Source organism: Microcaecilia unicolor, chromosome 14 (assembly GCF_901765095.1).
Source record: "Microcaecilia unicolor chromosome 14, aMicUni1.1, whole genome shotgun sequence".
NCBI lineage: Eukaryota > Metazoa > Chordata > Amphibia > Gymnophiona > Siphonopidae > Microcaecilia > Microcaecilia unicolor.
Window position 1 is genome coordinate 19,974,982 of NC_044044.1, and position 24,622 is coordinate 19,999,603.

Here is a 24,622-nt window from a genome sequence, read left to right on the forward strand (position 1 = left end):
GAAAGAGGGAAAAAGAATATTATACTCTACAAGTTTGGGGAATGGCCTGGAGAATATAACGTACCCATTTAGGCACCATATTCAGAATTTGAGGGTAAAGTTGGGCAAACAAATGCACACCCAATTACAGGATAGTCAGCTGCATGAGTAACCTAATTAGCTAATTGGTGTTAAATTGCAACTTAATTGGAAAGTGCCAATAATTGGCCTTAACAAGCACTAATGATCACTAATTATCAGTTACCCTCAAATCTCTCATAAAAAATTGCATTTCCATTATCAACTTTATTTTGTGTGACTTCATAATGTCACTTTAACGTTGCTTTATTTTTGCTTTTGCAGTAGACCATAATACAAATAAAACGTTTAGATTACAGTAAAGAATGATATGGAGAGGTTAGCAGGGATCTACGTTCGTTGAAAACATGGGACATGTCAGCGACATGTTCCACGTTGTTTTGTGTGATGTTTTGCCAAAATGACAGCAAAAACTCCCCAATTTGATGTTTTTTCTTACGTTGTTGCTAGTGCGTACTCTTTCAAAAGCGCACTTTCCAACAGAGTTCACTACTTGTACCTAGTGCAAACAACTTCCAAATGAACGTGCATTCTTTCCTAATAGAGCACGCATTTGTATACCATTGAGCGTGTACTCTTTCCGAAAGAGTGCACATCATAATGATTTTGATCCCCAAACAAACATTCTCATAAACAGCAAGGGATACAAAAAAAATATTTTGGGAGGGGTGGGGCTGCATACTCCTAGAGGCTAATATCCAAAGTTGGGTAGCAGAAGAAGGCATAGTCCGTTTCTTTAAGGGAACCTGTTGATGTAAGCCATGAATTTTGGAGACCAACAACGTCACTATGGACCCCTTTTCAGCTCTTTGTTGAGTAAGAATGATCTGCAGTTGTCATAGGTTGGGAATTAGAGGCCTGTTAGTCTGACTTCGGTGGAGGCGGTGCATGCAAATATCTCTCATGAATATTCATTGTGGATATCCTAAAAACCTAATTGGCCGGGGTGCATCCAGGACCAGGTTCGGGAACCACTGTATTAAGCCATATTATGGAAGAGCTACTTTCAGACAGCCTGATTACATACAAAAATCACTATTTGCCCACTTAAATGGCTTTAAAAATTGACCTCCAGTCCAGTAGACATGAGACTGCCTCGATCCTTTCCAACTCTAACTGGTTAACTTTTGATGTGTTGGTTTGCTCAAATGTTAACTGCTCAATGGGTGCAGTTATACAGATAAATAGCGTTGAATATAAAACTCAACGTAAAATGCAAACAGTAAATATTAATGAATCATATCTGAATAAACGAACAAGTTCCTGTACTACCTGCATTTTTTGTACTATATTAAAAGGTATCATTATATGCACAGCCGAGTATTTTACGAGAGTAGAATGGCTAGTGATGTAATGTAGAACTGAAGGCTCAGACAGTTTTCCTAGATGGCCTTAAATTTTCATGCTTCTAGCCTCTTTCCCTAAGATATGATTGCGTGTATTCTTGTCAGGTCTCAACAATATAATGTAACACTTGGGGGAAAATATGCATACGAGAATCCCTGCACTGGAAGAGATGATCCCGAAGACCTCCACAGCAACAGTGTACTTCCCCTTGGTACTCAGGTAGCCAGGGACGAAGGACAGCCAGACACTCAGGAACACAAGCATGCTAAATGTGATCCATTTGGCTTCATTGAAGCTGTCAGGCAACTTACGTGCGAGGAAGGCAAACAGGAAACTGATGCATGCCAAGAACCCCATATAACCCAGCATACACCAAAATGCAATATCTGAGCATTCATTGCACTGCCATACAATAATTCCAGTCTTCAGTTTCATGTTCTTCTCTGGAAAGGGGGGGCAGAGCAGCAGCCAGGTGGAACAGATGAGGATCTGAATAAATGTACAAACAGAAAGTATCACAATGGGGACCTGGGGTCCCAACCACTTCCTCAAATTACTGTTGGGTTTGGCAGCATTGAAGGCAATGACCACAATAATGGTCTTGGCCAACACACAAGAGACACAGAAGACAAAGATAATGCCAAAGGCTGGTTGGCGAAGCAAGCAGGTCACTGGATGGGGATCTCCAATGAAGATCAGAGGACAAAGAAAACTCAGCATAAGGGAACCCAAGAGAAGGAAAGAAAGCTGCCGGTTGTTCGCTTTGGCGATGGGTGTATCTCGGTACTTGATGAAGATGTACAACACTGCAGCCGTGGCAATGGAACAGAGAATGCTAATTACTGCCAAAATAGTGCCCAAGACTTCCTGATAGGAGAGGAATTCTATTATCTTTGGGACACATTCACTTCTTTTCTCATTGGGCCACTGGTTACTTGTACACTGCCAACAGGTATTGGAATCTAAAAATAAGAAAACCAGATGTTTATACTGTATGGAGAGAAAACTATCCTTCCCTTATTACTTCCCCTTACTCTAGCAATAAGTAATATCTTCTCTAGAGATGGGCAGCTGGAAATTTTTTGTTCCATGTCTTTTCCTGTGTCATTTTGTAAGGTCTCCACCACCAGGAGAATCTTGGGAAAAGTCTCCTGCACCGGGAGACTCTTGAGTCCCTCGGTCCTTTAGCTGAGCTGTGTGCTGTAATCTAATTCCTTTTATTTCATATTATGAAAATGTACTTTCTTTATCTGAATACCTAACCCACTCTGTCATCTCCTTTTTAACTATGTATTTCTTTCTTCCTAAATCTAGGTGCTGCTCATAGAATACGCTTAGGCAGAAATGTTTACCACGCGGATTTTTTAGACGCCATAAAAATGCGTGGGATAAACACACAGGAATCCTGTTTAGAAGGAATCGATCCAAAGAAGCTTAGCGGAAACTAGGTGACAACACTGGTAACTGGGAAGCAAAGCCAGTGCTAGGCGGACCTCTACGGTCTGTTTCCTGATCATGACCTGGATAGATATGGAAGGGCTGGACTGGAGCTTTTCAAGGACTTCGATGACATCTTCAGAAGTTTTGGAACACGGACAGTGCCGGGCAAACCTGTACGGTCTTTGCCCTGAAAATGGCATGAACAAATCAAGATTAGGTATACAAGTGTTGTATCACTTCATACCTTTATATAATGAGTTAATCTACTCAGGCAGACTAGATGGACCGTACGGGTCTTTATCTGCCGTCATCTACTATGTTACTTTCCTGCTTATTTTCCAAGGAGAAGGCCGGCCATCTTCCGACACAAATCGGGAGACGGCCGGCCATCTCCTAAATCTGGCCAAATCGGTATAATCGAAAGCCAATTTTGGCCGGCTTCAACTGCTTTCCGTTGCAGGGCCGGCCAAAGTTAAAGGGGGCGTGTTGGCAGGGTACGGAAGGCGGGACGGGGGCGTGGTTATGAGATGGCCGGCTTTGGCCGATAATGGAAAAAAGAAGGCCGGCTCTGACGAGCACTTGGCTGGCTTCACTTGGTCCATTTATTTTTAGGACCAAGCCTCCAAAAAGTGCCCGAACTGACCAGATGACCATCGAAGGGAATCGGAGATCACCTCCCCTTACTCCCCCAGTGATCACCAACCCCCTCCCACCCAAAAAAAAATTAAAAATAATTTTTTGCCAGCCTCTATGCCAACCTCAAATGTCATACTCAGCTCCATGACAGCAGTATGCAGGTCCCTGGAGCAGTTTTTAGTGGGTGCAGTGCACTTCAGGCATCCCCCTCATCCCCCCTACCTGTTACACTTGTGGTGGTAAATGTGAGCCCTCCAAACCCCCTCCAAAACCCACTGTACCCACATGTAGGTACTCCCCTTCACCCCTTAGGGCTATGGTAGTGGTATACAGTTGTGGAGAGTGGGTTTTGGGGGGGGATTTTGGGGGCTCAGCACCCAAGGTAAGGGAGGTATGCACCTGGGAGCTATATTTGAAGTCCACTGCAGTGCCCCCTAGGGTGCCCAGTTGGTGTCCTGGCATATGAGGGGGACCAGTGTACTACAAATTCTGGCTCCTCCCACAACCAAATGCATTGGATTTGGCCGGGTTTGAGATGGCCGCCATTAGTTTCCATTATCGCTGAAAACCAATGCCGGCCATCTCTAAAGCCGGCCCAAATGTTGAGATTTGGCCGGCTCCGACCGTATTATCGAAACGAAAGATAGCCGGCCATCTTGTTTCGATAATACGGTCGGGATGCCGCTTTACGGGGCCGGCCTTGAAGATGGCCGCCCATATAGATGGCCAGCCCTGTTCGATTATGCCCCTCCACGTTACTATGTAATGTGAAAATTATTTAAACCACTGAGGAAACAGGCACCAAGCTTGAGCAGTAGGAGTTATTGTGTTACTAATCTGTGCACCAACTGCTTCATGCAGTTTATTAAAAGGGAAATGGGACTTGATATACCACCTTTCTGTGGTCTTTTGCAACTACATTCAAAGCGGTTTACATATATTCAGGTACTTATTTTGTACCTGGGGCAATGGAGGATTAAGTGACTTGCCCAGAGTCACAAGGAGCTGTAGTGGGAATCGAACTCAGTTCCCCAGGATCAAAGTCCGCTGCACTAACCACTAGGCTACTCCTCCACTCATTCCACCAATAAGAGCCAACCTCATCAGTGATGTCACAATGGCTTGATTGCCCGATACTTGGCTCACTTCTGATATTGTGATGTCATAAGGGGAAAGGGAAAGGGGACTTGACATACCGCCTTTCTGTGGTATTTTGCAACTGCATTCAAAGCGGTTTACATATATTCAGGTACTTATTTTGTACCAGGGGCAATGGAGGGTTAAGTGACTTGCCCAGAGTCACAAGGAGCTGCAGTGGGAATCGAACTCAGTTCCCCAGGATCAAAGTCCGCTGCACTAACCACTAGGCTAAAAGGGTCCCAAAATGTGTTTTTCATGCGCCTTTTCATTTGTTAATGAAATGCAACAACATTGGGTATTTGTCGTTGACATTTCTCATGCCTTTGCAAATGACAGCCCATCCCTAATCTCCTCAAGGTACCTATCACAGTTGTACATGATGCTTTCATCTCTATATCCCACCAGTTCCCTGTTTGAATGATTGAGAATACCCATGGACTTTGTTCCAATGCAGTATGAAAATGAGCCACACAACAATCAAATGCTCTGCACCTGTTGTATTGGAAATCTCCCCTTCGGCACATGGAATACAATCGAAGCAACAGACGGGCCTTCCTTTCTGACCCGCCTTCCTGTATCCGGGGAGGCAGCTCTCGCTGCACACAGAATGAGGTACCTAAGGAAGAGAGAAAGAGAGCAAGAAGGAAATTCTGTGTTGAAAGCGGATACTTAGTTTACAGGTTGTTAATTGAACATTTCCGGAAAGGAGCATTAGACGAAAGCTAGATGGTCTCATCCGTGAACACCAGGGCACGTAGTTCTGGTTCTCGGACGTTAGTGGAATACCAAATCCATCACTAACATTTGTTTATTAGGATATATTTACTGACATTTTGTTGCACTATTTTCCAACCTTTCCAACCTAGTCTGAGATCCTTCTTCTGGCTAATGCACATCAGTGTCTCTTCTTGCATTGATCCATGAACTCTAGTGGTCATTTCTGCAAAAGGCTGCATACATACAATATTTATTTATTTTATTTGTTGCATTTGTATCCCACATTTTCCCACCTATTTGCAGGCTCAATGTGGCTTACATTATGCCGTAGTGGCGATCGCCATTTCCGGAGTAAGAAATACAAAGTTCATACATGATAGAATAAATTATAGAGTAAGTTGGACAGTAACTTATAGAGTAAGTTAAACAATCAAATATAGAAAGTTCATTTCAGCATGAGAAATAGAGTGGTAGTGCGTTAACGTTCATTAGTGACAGAGTGGCTGAAGCCATCATGTGCAGAGAGTTAGGTTTTGTCAAGTTTAGGTAGAGTTTCGTTGTCTAGTATTTAGCGGGGATGGGACGACTTCCCTATCAAGAAAGACTAAGGAGGCTAGGGCTTTTCAGCTTGGAGAAGAGACAGCTGAGGGGAGACATGATAGAGGTATATAAAATAATGAGTGGAGTGGAACAGGTGGATGTGAAGCGTCTGTTCACGCTTTCCAAAAATACTAGGACTAGGGGGCATGCGATGAAACTACAGTGTAGTAAACTTAAAACAAATCGGAGAAACCTTTTCTTTACCCAACGCATAAATAAACTCTGGAATTCGTTGCCGGAGAACGTGGCGGTTAGCTTAGCAGAGTTTAAAAAGGGGTTTCCTAAAGGACAACTCCATAAACCACTACTAAATGGACCAGGGGGGAGCCCTCAGAGTAGGTGAGGGACAGGTGGAGATAGTTATGGGCCTGGACCTTTCTGGAGTCAGGGGGAGAGGCCTAAAGAGGTGGGGAGGATTATTAGCCACCCTATAAAGAGCCCCTCTGAGAAGAGAAAGGAAAAGGAGGAGATGGGGGACCTGAAGCCAGTTGGAGGAGATTCCTGGAAGATGGGAGAGAAGGATACTTCTAAAAGCCCAGAAGGTACTGACCTGGTAGGCCTTTTGGTAGAAATTAAACTGTGTATTATTGGAAGTTGAATGATATGCAGGAAATGAGGAGATTCCTAGAAGTGAGAGAGAAAGATCCCTCTACAAACCAAGAAAGTGCTGACCTGGGATACCTTTTGGGGTAGAAATGAAACTGTGTATTATTGAAAGTTGAATGAGATGCTGGAAACTGTGGCCACACCCAGGAACCGGGTGCTAATAAACAGTTATTGTTAATTTGCATCTGGTGTGGAGTGAATTTGCATATGGCTGAAAGCTGAGAAACCCGAGTTATATTCCAAAGAAAGGTGACCAGGGGGGCCCATCAGAGGAACCGGTAAGGTGGCCTGTTACCAGGGGATACAGCTGGGAGGCAGGTCCATGAACGGGTGTTAATGGAAAGGTCACCCCGAATGAAAGAGGAGCCCCAAACATAGAGACCAGATTTACAGGAGTCACAGAGGAGTCTTGTTGTTTCCCAAAGCAGAGTGCTAGCAAACTCTGGCTGAGGATGGGGGAAGCTGGACAGGAGCCACAAGACGGCCCTCAGCACATGAGAGATCCCTGGGGGTTTACAGTATATCTACAACTTACGTACACATTTGACACCTAAGTATAGGTGTTCTCTTTATAGTATTGTCCTCTAAGAGGGTGCTATCATTATAGGACACCTACATAAAGCTAGGGACTTGCTGAAGGTGTGATTGAAAGCATCTGGATACATATCTCCAAGCTTCACAAAACCTTTTGAAAGAATTTCTGATGCATCTAGCTGTGCGTACAGTAGGGATGTACCTCTGTGCGTTGTGTGTACCAGTGGATGGCACTGATGTTGATGGACAGTTCCTGTCCTTTGAGCGCCCTAGTGTCAAAACTTCCCACCTTCACAGCATGGATGGTACCATTAGGCTGCAGGTGCCAACTGATAATGTCGTATATGGTTGGTGAGCTGCCATCACTGTTGAAATACATTTCCTCCCCCACCTTGTTCATGAAGTGTACCTTCTTCATATAGTGCAGGAGCTGTGGAATAGATTTTCATGCAAGATTGTTAAGAGTCAGGGGCAGCCTGTAGGAGATGTAGAGGATCTACCAACAAAACACTTTAATGAAGAGAAACTGAACTACGACTCAGTATAAGATGAATCCAAGCTTTGGTTTCAGCTTATACTGAGCTAAAGTTTGTTACATTTAAAGGTTTTACATTGATTACAGTTATTTCACTGTGGGGGTTATGACACTTGAATGTTGCCACTATTTGAGTTTCTGCATGGAATCTTGTCACTCTTTAGGATTCCAGAATCTTGCTATTCTTTGGGGTTCTACATGGAATGTTGATGCTCCTTGAGATTCTGCATGGAATCTTGTCACTCTTTAGGATTCCAGAATCTTGCTATTCTTTGGGGTTCTACATTGAATGTTGCCACGATTTGGGTTTCTGCCAGGTACTTAATTAATTTTTCAAAGGTATTAATCCACAAACAAAACTTTTCCGGAGATGGGAAGGTGATAGAACTAGAGGACATGAATTGAGGTTGAAGGAGGGCAGACTCAGGAGTAATATCAGGAAGTATTTTTTCATGGAAAGGGTGGTAGATACATGGAATGCCCTCCCACGGGAAGTGGTGGAGATGAAAACGGTAATGGAATTCAGACATGTGTGGGATAAACACAAAGGAATCGTGTTTAGAAGGAATGGATCTATGGAATCTTAGCGGAGATTGGGTGGCAACACTGGTAATTGGGAAGCAAAACCGGTGCAGGGCAGACTACGGTCTTCGCCCTGATTGTAATGAATAGATATCTTGGGCTGGAATGTAAATTTTAAGGGGCTTCGATGGTAGTTTCAGAACTTTTAATACAAGAACAGTCCTGGGCAGACTTTTACGGTCTGTGCACTGAGAAATGCAAGGACAAATCAAACTCAGGTATACATATAAAGTATTACATGCCATGTAAAATGAGTTTATCTTGTTGGGCAGACTGGGTGGACCATTCAGGTCTTTATCTGCTGTATTTACTATGTTACTTGTGACCTGGCTTGGCCACTGTTCGGAAAACAGGATACTGGGCTAGATGGACCATTGGTCTGACCCAGTGTGGCTACTCTTATGTTCTGTTTTGGAAAGAACAAGCACTCTGTCAGAAAGAAAATGTGCACTCTTTTGAAAGAGTGTGCACTATGAACAACATGGATATCTTCCTTTTGTTTTCAAGAAAAAATATGAAGAAAATGTTGTGGACCTTTCCCATGTAATTTCAAATGAATGCACATCTCTATTAAGATATAAAGTGTAACAATGACTAAAATCTTGGTCATTTCAACTTGGTTAATAAGGTGCATTTTTAGTACCCCAGGGCTCCCAGCACTAGAAGCTGAAATCCTTTAGTAATTTGCAGAGAACGGGTGACAGCACTAGAGCGTTTTCAATCCACTGTCCACCAATTGAAACCTTCTGCTCAGTGTGCGGCGGCGGCTAAGAAAGCAAATAGAATGTTAGGCATTATTAGGAAAGGAATGGAAAACAAAAATGAGGACATTATAATGCCTTTGTGTCGCTCCATGGTGCAACTGCACCTCGAATACTGTGTTTAAAAATGACATGGAACGATATTTTCCACAACATTTGACATGAATGTACATCCCAACTGAACATTACACTAAGGCTTTGCAAATCACTAGAAGAGTCTATTCAACTCTGTGACAGTCAACAGTTCTTATGTATTTAATACATTTTTTGGCTGCTCATATGTGTAAGTCCAACATACAATTTCCTGCCACTTCTCACCTGCCATGGTTTGAAACTTTGGATGTTAGCACATGTTCTGTTGATGAACGGTCCTTCCCCCGGCACGCAGGAATACATGTCCTGCAGAGCATGGGCAACAGAATAAACTGCATTGTACATACTATAGCTGGTTCTCATGTCAAACCATCGTGTTATCTGACCATTAAACTCCTCCAGCTTTTCATCTCCTGTGCACATGACCCTGTCGGTGTTGGATTTGGAGTAGGTCAAGTTGTCCTCCAGGGTTGGCCAGTGGCATCCAAAGACCTCCTTCCACAGTGGTTGGATAAATATGTCACCTGAAGACGTGGATGGGTGACGCTTGAAAAGGGATTCCTTAAGCCTGCCATGTCACCTTCATGAACTGCAAACCCAATGGTGCCACGCAGCAAATGAGCATGTTCCGTATTTAAAATGCGGAAAACAATGGACCATGCTTCGGAAGCAATCCACACCCTGCCAGTGATGTCTATGGAGGACATTTCTTCTATCACCGGTATGAAATAAGAGTATGGGCAATAAACCACTATGATATTGGCAGATGAATCTTTGACTACCTGTGCGATATGTTTGGTTTTCATGACTTGAGATACTGCAGGGATCGTTTCATGAAAGGCAACACAGATACCTAGCGTAGAGAGCTCCTTCTTCAAGATCTGGGATCCTACAGTACCGTAGTCACCTTCACTAGACAGCAGCCCGACCCAAGTCCAGCCAAAATAGGCCACCAGCTGGGTGAGCCCCAAAGCCTGGACATCATCACTGGGAATCATCCGGAATAAGGATGGAAACTGGAATCTGTCACTTAGCACTGGACTTGTTGAGAAATAACTTATCTGAAAGACATTAATAATATTTGTATTACCGTTATTATATAGATCTATATACAGTGCATTTTTCCTAGTGAAAAAGTAGCTGGTACTCAAGTGCCAGGCCACCCTTCACAAAAATGAGGACATTATAATGCCTGGCTATTGTGGGGTGATCACTGAGGGACCCACCCCACAATAGATAGGCCCCCCTGCAACCAGTCACAGAATCTATGGCCTCCCAAAAACTGTGAAAACAATGCACAACCACCTGAACTTCAGGAAATCACTAAAAACCAACCTCTTCAAAACGGCCTACCCCAACGACCCCACGTAAACCTCTTCACCCAGCAACACAACAAGGCTATAATCGTACTGGACAACACGCAATCTTCATCCCTTCCGACCCTCCAATTAGAACTCATACGATCACTATACAACCTTGTATCTGTTATCAACCGGCTGGGCAAACGCCTTGAAGGTACCATGTAAGCCACATTGAGCCTGCAAATAGGTGGGAAAATGTGGGGTACAAATGCAATAAATAAATTTGAAAGGGGCACCAATAGCTAATTTATAACGCCTTATCAGATGTTTTTATTTCTGATGTGGCATTCTAATTCTGATGTGTTAGATGAGTCTTACTACTTATCTCTCTTTGTATCTCCAAATGCGACTCTATAGATGTTTGTATTAAGGTAAACTCGCAATAAAAACATTTCATGTTAAACATTTTTCTTAAATGCCATCTTTTGTCTCCTGAAATACTATTGCGTAAATACTTGAAGGAGATATTACTTGCTGTAAATGTTGAGCAAATGGTTATTTTCAGTTGTTATTACTTTTCTTATCAACAAGCTAGGTCAGTCGATAGACCTAGAGGGGATCCAGTTGATTCTTTTTATTTAATTTAATTCTTCGAGATGTCTCAGGATATAATTAAGACAAGGGGCTACCCTTTGAGCTATTTTTTTTCTAGTGAGCAGGAAAAGATTCATTTACATAAATTGTATTTTCATAAGAAGAGACGGCTGAGGGGAGACATGATAGAGGTATATAAAATAATGAGTGTAGTGGAACAGGTGGATGTGAAGCGTCTGTTCACGCTTTCCAAAAATACTAGAACTAGGGGGCATGCGATGAAACTACAGTGTAGTAAATTTAAAACAAATCGGAGAAAACTTTTCTTCAGCCAATGCGTAATTAAACTCTGGAATTCGTTGCCGGAGAACGTGGTGAAGGCGGTTAACTTGGCAGAGTTTAAAAGGAGGTTAGACGGTTTCCTAAAGGACAAGTCCATAAGCCGCTACTAAATGGACTTGGGAAAAATCCACAATTCCGGGAATAACATGTATGGAATGTTTGTACGTTTGGGAAGCTCGCCAGGTGCCCTTGGCCTGGATTGGCCGCTGTCGTGGACAGGATGCTGGGCTCGATGGACCCTTTGTCTTTTCCAGTGTGGCATTACTGATGTACTTATGCACAGTTTCTAAAACTAAAGGATACGGTGGTAAAGATAGGAGCTTCCTTCTTGGAGATGTGTGGTTAAATTAGACAAAGTTTAATATGCTTATTTTGACCTCTTGTTTCTATTCATGAGGGCTGTTATTTCTTGTTTCCCTTTTAAAGAAATATAAATAAAATAATAATAATAAACAAATATTGACCGGTACTTGGATATCAGCCTTCTCTGCAGAGTACCTGGATGTTCAATGCCCAGATATGGCTCGTCAATGAATAGCCAGGTCTAATTTTAACTGATGGAAATCACTGATTGCTGTTGGTCAAATATTGAACTGGCAAATTTTTTAGGTGTCCAAAAGAACCGAATGTGCATGCCTACAATCCTGCAGGTTACAAATTAACTGGTTAAATGTAGCAAGTGGTGACAGGTGGGGTGGGGTCCTGGTTATAATTTAACTAGATGGTGCGGATATTCAGCATTACATATAAGGTAAGTTGGCTCAAAACAATTCCTGTCCTAAGTTTGCCAGATAAAGTTACCTTTAACCCACCGACCCAACATAAAAATCCAAGTTCCTGCGACACTGCAGAACCAAAGTCTGTAAAGGACACACCTTAACCCTCATCCCCTCTCCCTAACTTCCCCTATGTATCTACCAAACACGATCCTTTTACCATCAATAACACCTGTATTTGTTCACAACGCAACTGGCGAACGCCATTACAGTACCATGTAAGCCACATTGAGCCTGCAAATAGGTGGGGAAATGAGGGATATAAATGAAATAAATAAATAACCAGTGACTGAATATTGACCTTCGAGATTCTCTGTTTCATTAATCTCACTACCAAATAGGGACATTTCAGATAAGGAGACCACATCTTACCTGGGTGTATCTGTAAAGTCCCAGCAACCGCGCCATGGTCATAGAAGCGGTGGAACTGGATTCTCCAATAACAGTGGCTAATAAAGCCTGGTTCTGGCATCGGTAGTTCAATACGGACTGGTTCTGCCCTGTCAATATCCGCATGGTTCCCCCTAGAGCTCTGGTGATAGAGTAGCAGGAGTCGTAGATCTGGAAGCCCAGGCTGATGTTGGGGAGGAGGGTTTGGTCTTGGTTGATTTCATTGATAGTGAATACTATTGCTTGCTTCCAGCCGTATGCCTCTGTGAAAAATCTGAGGAGTAATTATTATTGTTGTTAATAATAAGTATGTTTTTGCTTATCACACATAGAGGAGCATTTTCGATATGATGTCTAAGTCCGATTTTGGATGTCTGGCACAAAGAATCCAAAATCTGAATAAGAAAGAAGGTTATTTTTGAAAGAGAGAAAGTCTGTCTTTTTTTTTTTCAAAAATATTGTTGAGAACAAGGTTTTGTGCTTTGGACGTTTTGTTTTTTGGTCCCTTTTCCAAAAACAAAACCCCCAAATAAGTGCAAAAACTTAGAGATTCATGCCATTGTGATGTAGAAGGAGACAGCATTTTTAGTAGACTGGTTCCCCAGACATCCCAATGGGGAACCCTAGCGAGGACTTCTGTGCACTTCATAAAAATGTTCCCAGGTACAGATCTCACCTTTTCTTCCTTATCTTGTCCCCCGAGTCCTCCAAACTCACCCAAAACACACTGCCCCCCACATTACACCATTACAATAGCCCTTATGGGTGAAGGGGGCACCTAACTTGACCTAACTTGTCACCTGCTTGTAACATGTCCTATCTGTCTGTCCTACCCTTATCCCTTATTTGTCCTGTCTGTCCAGTGGCATTCCTAGGGGGTGCGATGGGTGCGGTCCGCCCCGGGTGCATGCCGCTGGGGTGGGTGCCGCGCACCTGTCTGCTCTGTTCATTTCTTGCTCCCTCTGCCCTGGAACAGTCCTGTTCCGGGGCAGAGGGAGCATGGAACGAACGAAGCCGACAGGCGCGCGGTACCCCCCAGCAGGTAAAAATGCACCTGGGGGGTGTTGTTTCGCCTGGGGGGGAGCGCATCGGCGATCCGCCCCGGGTGTCAGCCGCCCTAGGAACGCCACTGTGTCTGTCTGTCCTGATTTAGATTGTAAGCTCTTTTGAGCAGGGACTGTCTTTTCTTCGTGTTAAATTGTGAAGCGCTGCGTACGAATGGTAGCGCTATAGAAATGATTTGTAGTAGTAGTATATGTGAGTACAGTAGGGTTTGGTGACTTTGGGAGGGGTCACAGTTTCCACCACGAGTGTGACAGGTAGAGAGAGATAGGGACCTGGGTCCCCCACTGTGTACTGCTTCGACCACTACGCTACTCCAGGGACCAGCACGCTGTGCTAATAGACTTGCTTTGACATGTGAGGCTGTCATAGAGCTGGTAAATCATATTTTTATTCACATTTTGGGGGGGTGAGAGGTGTCAGTGACCACTGGGGGAGGTATTGGGGGGGTCACCCTTGATTCCCTCCAGTGGTTTTCTGGTCGTTTAGGGCACCTTTTTGTGCCTTATTCATTCTGAAAATAGGTCTAGACCGAAGCAAAACATTTTTGTTTTGTTCCATTATAACTGTGAAATGTCCAAGTGTTAGGCACGCCCTAATCCCATCTTCGAGACGCCCCTGACACACCCCCTTGTGATTTGGACGCTGTGTAGATGAACTGCATAGATAAACATCTGCAAAATAGGTTTTGAAAATACCGATTTGGACATTTTAAGAACAAAAACATCCAAATGATGCTTTATGACACTTTTTGCCATTTTTCTCTTTCGAAAATGAGCCCCATAATTTCTATCATTACACTCTTAGGTGAGTTACAGTATTAACCTATATAACTGTAAGCACACCAAGCCTCACTTTAACCCCCACCCTTCAGTCACCAATACACCATGTTCACTGGCTCCCTGTCCGCTTCCGTATACAGTTCAAACTTCTCTTGCTGACCTTTAAATGCATCCATTCTGCAGCCCCCCATTACCTCTCCACTCTCATCTCTCCCTACATTCCTCCCCGTGACCTCCGCTCACCAGGGTTGCCAGGTGGAAAATTTTTTTCCAGCCTAAAGGAGCCCAAAATCCAGCCCAAAACCCGCCCAAACTCAAACCCCGCCCCTGACACCCCCGCCCCCGCGTCATCACCCCCGCCCCCGCCGTCATCAACCCCGCCCCCGCCGTCATCGGCCCCGCCTCCCCGTCATCGGCCCCGCCTCCCCGTCACTAACCCCGCCTCCCACGTCACTAACCCCGCCTCCCACGTCACTAACCCCACCCAGAAACGTCATTAACCCCGCCCACCGCGGCCGAAAAAAGCCGGCGAAAAAACCGCCCCGAAGCCAAAAAGGAGCCCAAAAAACCGCAACCCGCCGCGGGCAAAAATTTCCCGCGGCGGGTCGCGGAAAACCGCCCAATTGGGCGGTAAAACCGCCCACCTGGCAACACTGCCGCTCACTGGACAAATCTCTCTTGTCGTCCCCCTTCTCCTCCACCGCTAACTCCAGGCTTCGTCCCTTTTCCCTCGCGGCATCTTATGCCTGGAATAGACTTCCTGAGCCTGTACGTCTAGCTCCATCTCTGCTGCTTTTGGCTCCTAGCCCTACTCATTTGCCCTCCCCCTTGTTCCTTCTCACCCAATACTTGCCCTTATTGTCTTGTCTGTCTGTATTACTTTAGATTGTAAGCTCTATTAGCAGGGACTCTGTGTCAAGTGTTCAGCGCTGCATGCGTCTGGTAGCACTATACAAATGCTAATAATAATAATAATAATTTTCATCCAATAAAATCTTTATTTATTTGTTTGTTACATTTGTATCCCACATTTTCCCACCTATTTGCAGGCTCAATGTGGCTTACATAATACCGTAGTGGTGTTTGCCAGTTCCGGTATGAACGAATATAAGGTGTTATTGTGGTAGAATAAGGTTCATTTAAGGTAGGTATATGGGGGAACTAAATCTGTGAACTCAATACTCGAGGTACCTGGATAAGCTATACAGCCAAAGATGAGACTGCATTTTGGGATCCTTTTACTAAAGGGTTGCCACGTGACAACCTGAAACTACCACCAACCCAATGTGCCATTTCAGGTGCTCGCAGAACTATTGGGAAAAAAAATTTCCGCAAGTGCAAAGTGATGCATGTGGGAAAGAGGAACCCGAATTATAGCTACGTCATGCAAGGTTCCACGTTAGGAGTGACGGACCAAGAAAGGGATCTGGGTGTCGTCGTTGATGATACGTTGAAACCTAATGTTCAGTGTGCTGCTGCGGCTAAGAAAGCAAATAGAATGTTAGGTATTATTAGGAAAGGAATGGAAAACAAAAATGAGGATGTTATAATGCCTTTGTATCGCTCCATGGTGCGACCGCACCTCGAATATTGTGTTCAATTCTGGTCGCTGCATCTCAAAAAAGATATAGTGGGATTGGAAAAGGTGCAGAGAAGGGCGACTAAAATGATAAAGGGGATGGGACGACTTCCCTATGAGGAAAGGCTAAAGCGGCTAGGGCTCTTCAGCTTGGAGAAAAGGCGGCTGAGGGGAGATATGGTAGAGGTCTATAAAATAATGAGTGGAGTTGAACAGGTAGATGTGAAGCATCTGTTCACGCTTTCCAAAAATACTAGGACTAGGGGGCATGCGATGAAGCTACAATGTAGTAAATTTAAAATGAATCGGAGAAAATATTTCTTCACTCAACATGTAATTAAACTCTGGAATTCGTTGTCAGAGAATGTGGTAAAGGTGGTTAGCTTAGCGGAGTTTAAAAAAGGTTTGGCCGGCTTCCTAAAGGAAAAGTCCATAGACCATTATTAAATGAACTTGGGGAAAATCCACTATTTCTGGGCTAAGCAGTATAAAATGTTTTGTACATTTTTGGGATCTTGCCGGGTATTTGTGACCTGGATTGGCCACTGTTGGAAACAGGATGCTGGGCTCGATGGACCTTTGGTCTTTCCCAGTATGGCAATACTTATGTACTTATGGGTTACCCGGTGGTAATCAGGCAGCCTTGCGTGCTCCCTGATTACCGCTGGGTTAGCACGGGAGCCCTTACTGTTACCTCAAACAGATGAAAGGGATTAGTGTCTTTAATAGAGCCCTGAAGTGGAGAATTCATTTTTGCTGTCGCAGAATCCATGCCAGGTTTTGCAAATAGTCCTGAAATTAAGCGATATGCTGCTTTAACATTACTTATAAAAGGAGCAACACGCAGAACCGTAATACTGACTTCTGATGGTCAACCTGAACTCATTGCTCAGGGTAACATCAGGTGGGGACAGGTTACTGTCTGAGGAAGCAGTAAAAGTGACAGACAAAGGCAGAATCTCCCTCTATAGAGAACTACAGCTAAGCTGTGAAGATAGATATGAGCTGATAATCACAGATCAGACACACACAGGGCAAAGGCAAATCATAGGCAGAACCCACAGCGAGTCACAGAGCAAGACAAATATCCAGCATGTCATAGGGCATAGAAAGACCCTTGCAGGTAATCACAGATACCAGACACTTAAAGGTAGGACAGCACAGATGCACACACATAGGCAATACCCTCACGGATCATTCTTGCACAGCTGATTCTTAGAACGATACAGTGGACTTAATAAGAAAATGCAAAGGAGATCTCTTACATATCGCAGAGGTAGGGTTGTCCAGTGAATTGGTTCTCAGGCGTAAGAACCCTTTGGTGCATTGCAATGATTCCTCCAATTATGATGTCCCCGTTCTGCACCAAGCCCACCTCCTCGTGACTCTGCAGGGTGCAGACCTGGGATGCGGAGGCAGCATGGTTGTTATAAGGTGGCATCACCAGCAAAATCACTGACCCCAGCAGCACCTTGGTGATCACTGGTGTAAGACGCCGGATGAATAACTAGTGAAGACCAACAGAAAATGGCTGAGACAATCACAAGGGACCAGTGGAAGATGAAACAAGTTCTGACTACTACCTTCCACAGGGCAAATTCTTGTGCATAGAGACAGGTTACCTCCTCATATCTATTTAAGAACTTGCCCTTGGTGGATTGGACCCAACTAGCAATAAACAGCTCTAGGAAGATTTAAAACATCTCTAGATGTTTCTATCTTTCTCGGTCTTTGCTGGGCTCTCATCTTTTTTTCTCTCTTCTGACTTTGCCTCTCCGTTTTGTCGTTTTCTCTGACTATTTTTCTCTATCACACCGTCTCTCATTTTCTCTCATTCCCAGTCTCCCCTCCCTCCAAAGCCCCCCAAAGATGACCTTTTATGGCCTAAGGCCTGTCCTCATCTGAGTGTACTAATCAGGGCTTTTTTTGAGGGGGTACTGAGTACCAGCACTTTTTCCACTGTCTGCTAAACTTGACCCATGGTTCTCATATTATATTGAAAGAGCTCAGGTTCTGCATACAAATTCTGCCTTGTCATAGATTCTATGACTGGTTGCAGGGGTCCTGGCTATTGTGGGGTGAGTCCCTCCATGATCACTCCACCCCTGAAGGGTGGCCTGGCATTTCAGTACCGGCACCTTTTTTGTTAGACAAAATGCACTAGTACTAAAACACGAAAAAGCTCATTTGGGGATTGCAAACATTATAAATCTGCAATCCTTCTGACTCCCAATACCTCCATCATGGGCAGACACACATCTCTGGAAACAGAACGACAAGGCCCAAGTATAGAAAAAGTCATAATAAAAATCTAAAATAAATGGGAAGGCAAGTTATGCATCCGAAATCAATATTCCTTGGCTGTGTCTTTGTAGAATTTGATCCTTTCTGTTGTCTCAGAAGAACCTGACGACTCTTCACAGTGGTAAATGTGCCCAAATCCAGTCTGCATTTATTATATTTCCCACCCCCCCCCCCTCCCTCTGACAGGGAAAGTCATCCCTTTGGGGAGAACTGTACTGTAATTGGGTCTCATTTCTTGCATATCCCATTGGAGCAGGGTAAGAGTTATTACTTATTTCTCAATGAGGGTAGGGGATCTGCAATCATCTTAACAATTATAAAAATATTATTAACAATGTGGATTTATCCCCCCCCCCCCCCCACTCCACCTTGAGACCAGTGAGAAAGGGGTAGAAGGAATAAAGTTATAACAACTTAAGGATGGTTGGTCTGAGGTCCAGGAAAATAAAGTCACATAAGGAGAACTAAAGAAAGAAAGAACTGTAGATTAGAGGTTTAAACTTTAAAGACAGAGAGACAATGATGAGCTTATTTTCGAAAGAGATCGCCGGCCATCTTCCGACACAAATCGGGAGATGGCCGGTGATCTCCTGATCCCGGCCAAATCGGTATAATGGAAAGCCGATTTTGGCCAGCCCCAACTGCTTTGTCGTCATGGCGCCGGCCAGCCTTCAAGGGAGGGTACAGAAGGCGGGGCGGGGCGGGGGTCGTGGTTACAAGATGGCCGGCTCAGAGGAACATTTCACCAGCTGCACTTGGTCCATTTCTTTTTAGGTCCAAGTCACAAAAAAGTGCCCCAATTGACCAGATGACCACCGGAGGGAAGCGGGGATCACCTCCCCTTACTACCCCAGTGGTCACCAACCCCCTCTCACCCAAAAACAATTAAAAAAAAAAGTTTTTTTGCCAGCCTGTATGCCAGCCTGAAATGTCATACCCAGCTCCTTGACAGCAGTATGCAGGTCCCTGGAGCAGTATTTAGTAGGTGCAGTGCACTTCAGGCAGGTGGACCCAGGCCCATCCCCCCCCCTCACCTGTTACACTTTTGGAGGTTAATGTTGAGCCCTCCAAAACCCACTGTACCCACATGTAGGTGCCCCCCCTTCACCCCTTAGGGCTATGGTAATGGTGTAGAATTGTGGGGAGTGGGCTTTGGGGGGGGGGATTTGGGGGACTCAGTACCCACCTGGGACCAATTTTTGTTTTTTTTAATTTTTAGAAGTGCCCCCTAGGGTACCCGGTTGGAGTCCTGGCATGTCAGGGGGGGCCAGTGCACTACAAATGCTGGCTCCTCCCACGACCAACTGAGTTGGATTTTGCCGGGTTTGAGATGGCCGGGCCCGGTTTCCATTATGGCTGAAAAACGGAGCCAGCCATCTCTTCTCAACCCGGCGATCGATTTAGCCTGCCCCAACCACATTTCGAAAGTACGGTTGGCTCCGCCCCCTTGCAGAGCCGGCCCCGAAGATGGACGGCCATCTATTTGGCCGGCACCGTTCGATTATGCCCCTCTGAGTCACCCATGGAATTCTAAATTACAATTAAATGTGTAGGTCAATGAACCTGAATCCACCCTGCAACACCTTGCATTTCCATTACTGAAACCCACACGGACAACTCACCCATTACACCTCAAACCTGTCCTGTGGATCTCACACATATAGTGGTGGTGATGAAAAGCTTATAGAGGGCTTAGAACAAGGGAAGCCGGAGTTCAAATTCCCCTTGGGCAAGACACTGCACCCTCCACTACTTCAAGTCCAAACTGTGGGCTAGATTTACTAACCTGCTGCATTAATGAAATTAACAAGAATTAGCAAACAGGCTTCATTTTTTTTGTTACATTTGTACCCTGCACTTTTCCACTCATGGCAGGCTCAATGCGGCTTACATGGGGCAATGGAGGGTTAAGTGACTTGCCCAGAGTCACAAGGAGCTGCCTGTTCCTGAAGTGGGAATCGAACTCAGTTCCCCAGGACCAAAGTCCACCACCCTAACCACTAGGCCACTCCTCCACTGTTGCTACTATTTGAGATTCTACATGGAATGTTGCTATTCCACTAGCAACATTCCATGTAGAAATCGGCCCTTGCAGATCACCAATGTGGCCGCGCAGGCTTCTGCGAGTCTGACGTCCTGCACATACATTCCATGTAGAATCTGCAATAGTATCTATTTTATTTTTGTTACATTTGTACCCTGCGCTTTCCCACTCATGGCAGGCTCAATGCGGCTTACATGGGGCAATGGAGGGTTAAGTGACTTGCCCAGAGTCACAAGAAGCTGCCTGTGCCTGAAGTGGGAATCAAACTCAGTTCCCCAGGACCAAAGTCCACCACCCTAACCACTAGGCCACTCCTCCACTTAATATTAAAAGGGCTTTTTGTTAAATAGCACATGTTAATAGACATGGGGGAAACCACTGCTTGCCCAGAGGGGTTGGTAGCATGGAATGTTGCTACTAATTGGGATTCTGCCAGGTACTTGTGACCTGGATCGGCCACTGTTGAGAACAGGGTATTGGGCTAGATGGACCATTGGTCTGACCTAGTATGGCTAGATTGGCAAAAAGAGGACATGTCCGGGTAAATCCGGACATATGGTAACCCTAGCTGTTCTGTAGCCTTGTGCTATGGCAGGTATAAATATACACATTCATTCTCCTCTGCTAGTCGTATGAATATGTGGTAATTTTTTAAGGGAAAATACTAGATTTTGGGCACCTAATTTTTAGTGACCTTTATAGACTTGCCCTCTATCTGGGCACCGCCAATACTCAGTGGTGGTGCCTGGATAGCTAGCCGGGCATATAAGACCCATAAATAACTGTCCTATCTGTGCCTGTGTGATAGCGTGTGCAAGGTTTGTACATGAGTCTTCAGAATTACAGAAGGTGATCTCTCCACAGGAGAACCAAAGACAAACAAACAACAAGTACGCCAACTGTGAGAGGACTCTTATTGGACCCGCTGTTGTTCGTTTGTCTTCAGAATTACAGCCCAGACAGAGGTAAAAAGAAAACCAAAATGTCTTTATTGACACAATTGTTGAAGCCTGTTCCTTCACAGGCTCAATAAATGAGGAATAAAATCTCTGGAAACTCAGATGCAGTCTTTATGCGGGCCTGTTGCTGACAGGTCCCAAATCACAGTTTATGCAGGCCTTATCGTAGAGTTGCACAACCGCAGGTCTGACTTCAACTAGGCCTTGAGCAGAGCTTCTTTACAATACACAAGTTAAAGCTTGGCCTACCTTAGCCAAGTTATGGCTTATACACAAGTTGTGAACTGCAGGGTGACTTCTTCCTCCCGTGTGCCCTCTTGCCTGGTCTGAACTGTGGATTTTTATTTGTGCTTGGCCACACCCTCTCTGCAGTGGCATAGCCAAGGGTGGACCCGGATGGGCCCAGGCCCACCCACTTTGGGCTCAGGTCCACCCAGTAGCAGCACACCTATGAAGTGGCTGCCAGGGATCCCCAAGCCCTACCAAACTCCCAACAACTGTCCCTCCTGCATACCTTGTAAATAGCAGATCTTCACCTGCAGTGAGCAGCGACTGATACATGCTGTTTGCACTGGTCCTACAGCCTTCCCTCTACTTGGGGCAATGGAGGGTTAAGTGACTTGCCCAGAGTCACAAGGAGCTGCAGTGGGAATCAAACCCAGTTCCCACAGTTCCCCAGGATCAAAGTCTGCTGCATGAACCACTAGGCTACTCCTCTACTCCTTGGGATTCCGGAATCTTGCTATTTTTTGGGGTTCTACAAGGAATATCGCTACTCTTTGAGATTGTGCCTGGAATCTTGTTAATGGGACGATATACCGCCTTGCTGTGTTTTTTGCAACTACATTCAAAGCGGTTTTGCATAGTATATACAGGTACTTATTTGTACCTGGGGCGATGGAGGGTTAAGTGACTTGCCCAAAGTCACAAGGAGCTGCAGTGGGAATCAAACCCTGTTCCCCGCTGCACTAACCACTAGGCTACTCCTTCACTTCACTTTATATAGGACACAGAGGAGTGTAACCTGCACATAGTGACAGTGAAATGATAAAAGGATATATATATATATATATATATATATATATATATATATATATATATATATATATATATATATATATATATATATATATATATATATATATATATATATATTGAATTGCATTAACCTGTACTTTATAGTATTTAAGGAAATGTGCTCAGAACATAGGGACCAGATTTGTATCAATAATGTTTATTTACCATACAGGTAATGCAATAATGTTAGAAGGCAGTTTAAGGATTTTACACAAGGGAAATGTGCCACAAGATAAATATTGATAGAAGGTCTGAATTATTAATTAGGCTGGCTTAATAGTATCTCACTTTGATTGAGGCTCAAATGAATTCTTCCTGCTCACTGGTTGGAGTGGTGAAGGAGGTCCTTGCTGGAAAAAGATATCTTATCGGCAGATTTGTTGAGAATAGAACCTGGCTTGGCCCAGAGAGATTCAGTGAAGGTCCGGAGAGGTGCAGATTGTCCAGCAGGCAGGGTCCAGGGAAGGGCGCAGGTTCCGAGAGGTAAAGGAAAAGAAGATGGCAGACCTTTCCAGTTTATTTTTATAATTTCTTGTTGGGTTATAGGCTTAAGTCAGGTGGGGTGTATTGATCCAATGAAAACTCAGGGGTAGTTAAAACTGGTTCTCTCTGGTTTTTGAAATGGAGCCTAGTAGCTGGTCACATGTGTGAAGGATCCCTCCGCTCCTTTAAGGAAAACTCTGGCCTCCGGCCCAAGTTTTAAGAATGTAATTCCAAAACAAACAGTTAAAAAAAAAACCCCAGTAGTTTTAATAATGCAGTTCCAAAAGCAATTATTATGCTACCCAAGATTCTCCTGTAACACTAAATGTCTATGTTCTAATGTATTTCCACTATTCATGAAGTATTGTAAGCCACATTGAGCCTGCAAATAGGTGGGAAAATGTGGGATACAAATGCAATAAATAAATAAAACAGTTCAGGAATCTCAACAGCTTCAAAAATGCAGTTCATAAATACCCAGCTCAGAAATCCACCATCAGTGTCAATAATGCAGTTCAACATCAACAGAGCATGAATCTCAGCAGTCACAATGATTGAATTCCAAATAAGCAGTTCAAAAACAAACAGCTCATGAATCTCAGCAGTCACAATGATGCAATTCAAAATAAGCAATTCCCCAAAACAAAAACTGTTCCAAAAAACAAGCAGTTCAAAGAAAACAAGCACTTCTAAGCAGGCAGTTCAAAAACAAGCAGTTTAAAAATCCCCCCAGCAGTTCAGAGGGAGAGAGCCTCCAGGGGTCCCACCCTTCTCTGGCCAGCTGTATCTCCTGGCTTCCTCCTACTTGACCCCATCACTTCCTGGCTCCTCCACGATGGCCACTGCCTTCCCTTTTTTACCCAGCTCCTGTACCAAGCGCTTACCTGCTGTTTGAACTTTCCACCTTTGGATCTTGCCAGAGCTGCAATATCCATCAGCTCCTCCTGCCTCACTTCCTCCTCCTTTTCTTCCCCCCTTCCATTCCATGGGCTCCTCGCCCCACCCATTCTCCAGCTGATCCTCCTCCCCCTGATCAGTTCTGCTTAGAGGCTCCCCCTCCATTCCTGGCCTCCCAACCGTGTCTTGGGTTTCACCTTTACCTGCCTTTCCCTTGGGCTCCACTGGGGGCTGCTGGGATAGGAAGTCTTTGATTCTGTTGTAAGACCTCCTCAAGGGCTGCTGGGAATCGTAGTTTTTACCCTGCCTCCAGCCCTCTGGGGAAAATGATCTATGCCTTCTCCTGACATGTGGAACTCCCTGAGCTAAGAATCTGGGTTGTCCCCTCCTCTGGGCCTTATCTTCTCCTCCGCTGGTACCCCCCCCCCCCTCTCTGTTCCCTTATCCCCTTCTTCACACATGTTTAGACTATATCATAAGGGTTCCTGGCTGTCCATCTGACACACCCATACTTGACAAGATTAGGTGGGTCACTCTCTGGGAGTTTCAGGTAGATGGGCTGTCTTTTGTTAAATCCAGCCTTTTTGATTGCTGTCAATATGCAGACTCAGTTCTTTGGAGATGATAGTGATTAACTTTTCAGTATCCACCCAGCCAAGCTATCAGTGGTCTTCAGAGGGATGGGGCCAGTTTCTGATACTGAACTTGTTTCATTAGCAAAACATTTTTTTTATATATGCATCTGTTTTCCTGCAAAATCAATAATTCTGAAAATCCATCAAATCATGCTACAACAGGTACAACCGTGACCACCTTGATAAGCACACTGAATAGACCATACAGGCTTTATCTGGCATCATTTACTACGCTACCCCCCCCCCCCCCCCCCGTTTTCTAAGCCGCACTAGCAGCTGCTGCACCAGTGGCTGCTGCGCGGCAATGCGCCGACATAGTCCATTCAAA

At 44.6% G+C, this 24,622-nt stretch overlaps 1 protein-coding gene across 1 annotated transcript; it reads right to left on the minus strand.

The window, feature by feature from the left end:
- Positions 1-1,470: 1,470 nt before the first annotated feature.
- On the minus strand, positions 1,471-23,697 carry LOC115457006 (extracellular calcium-sensing receptor-like). The gene is given in 8 exon segments (XM_030186432.1): positions 1,471-2,387; positions 5,134-5,257; positions 7,301-7,528; positions 9,295-9,635; positions 9,638-10,130; positions 12,455-12,746; positions 17,161-17,402; positions 23,647-23,697. Coding segments are annotated over 8 exon segments (2,688 nt in total).
- Between the last annotated feature and the right edge of the window lie 925 nt (positions 23,698-24,622).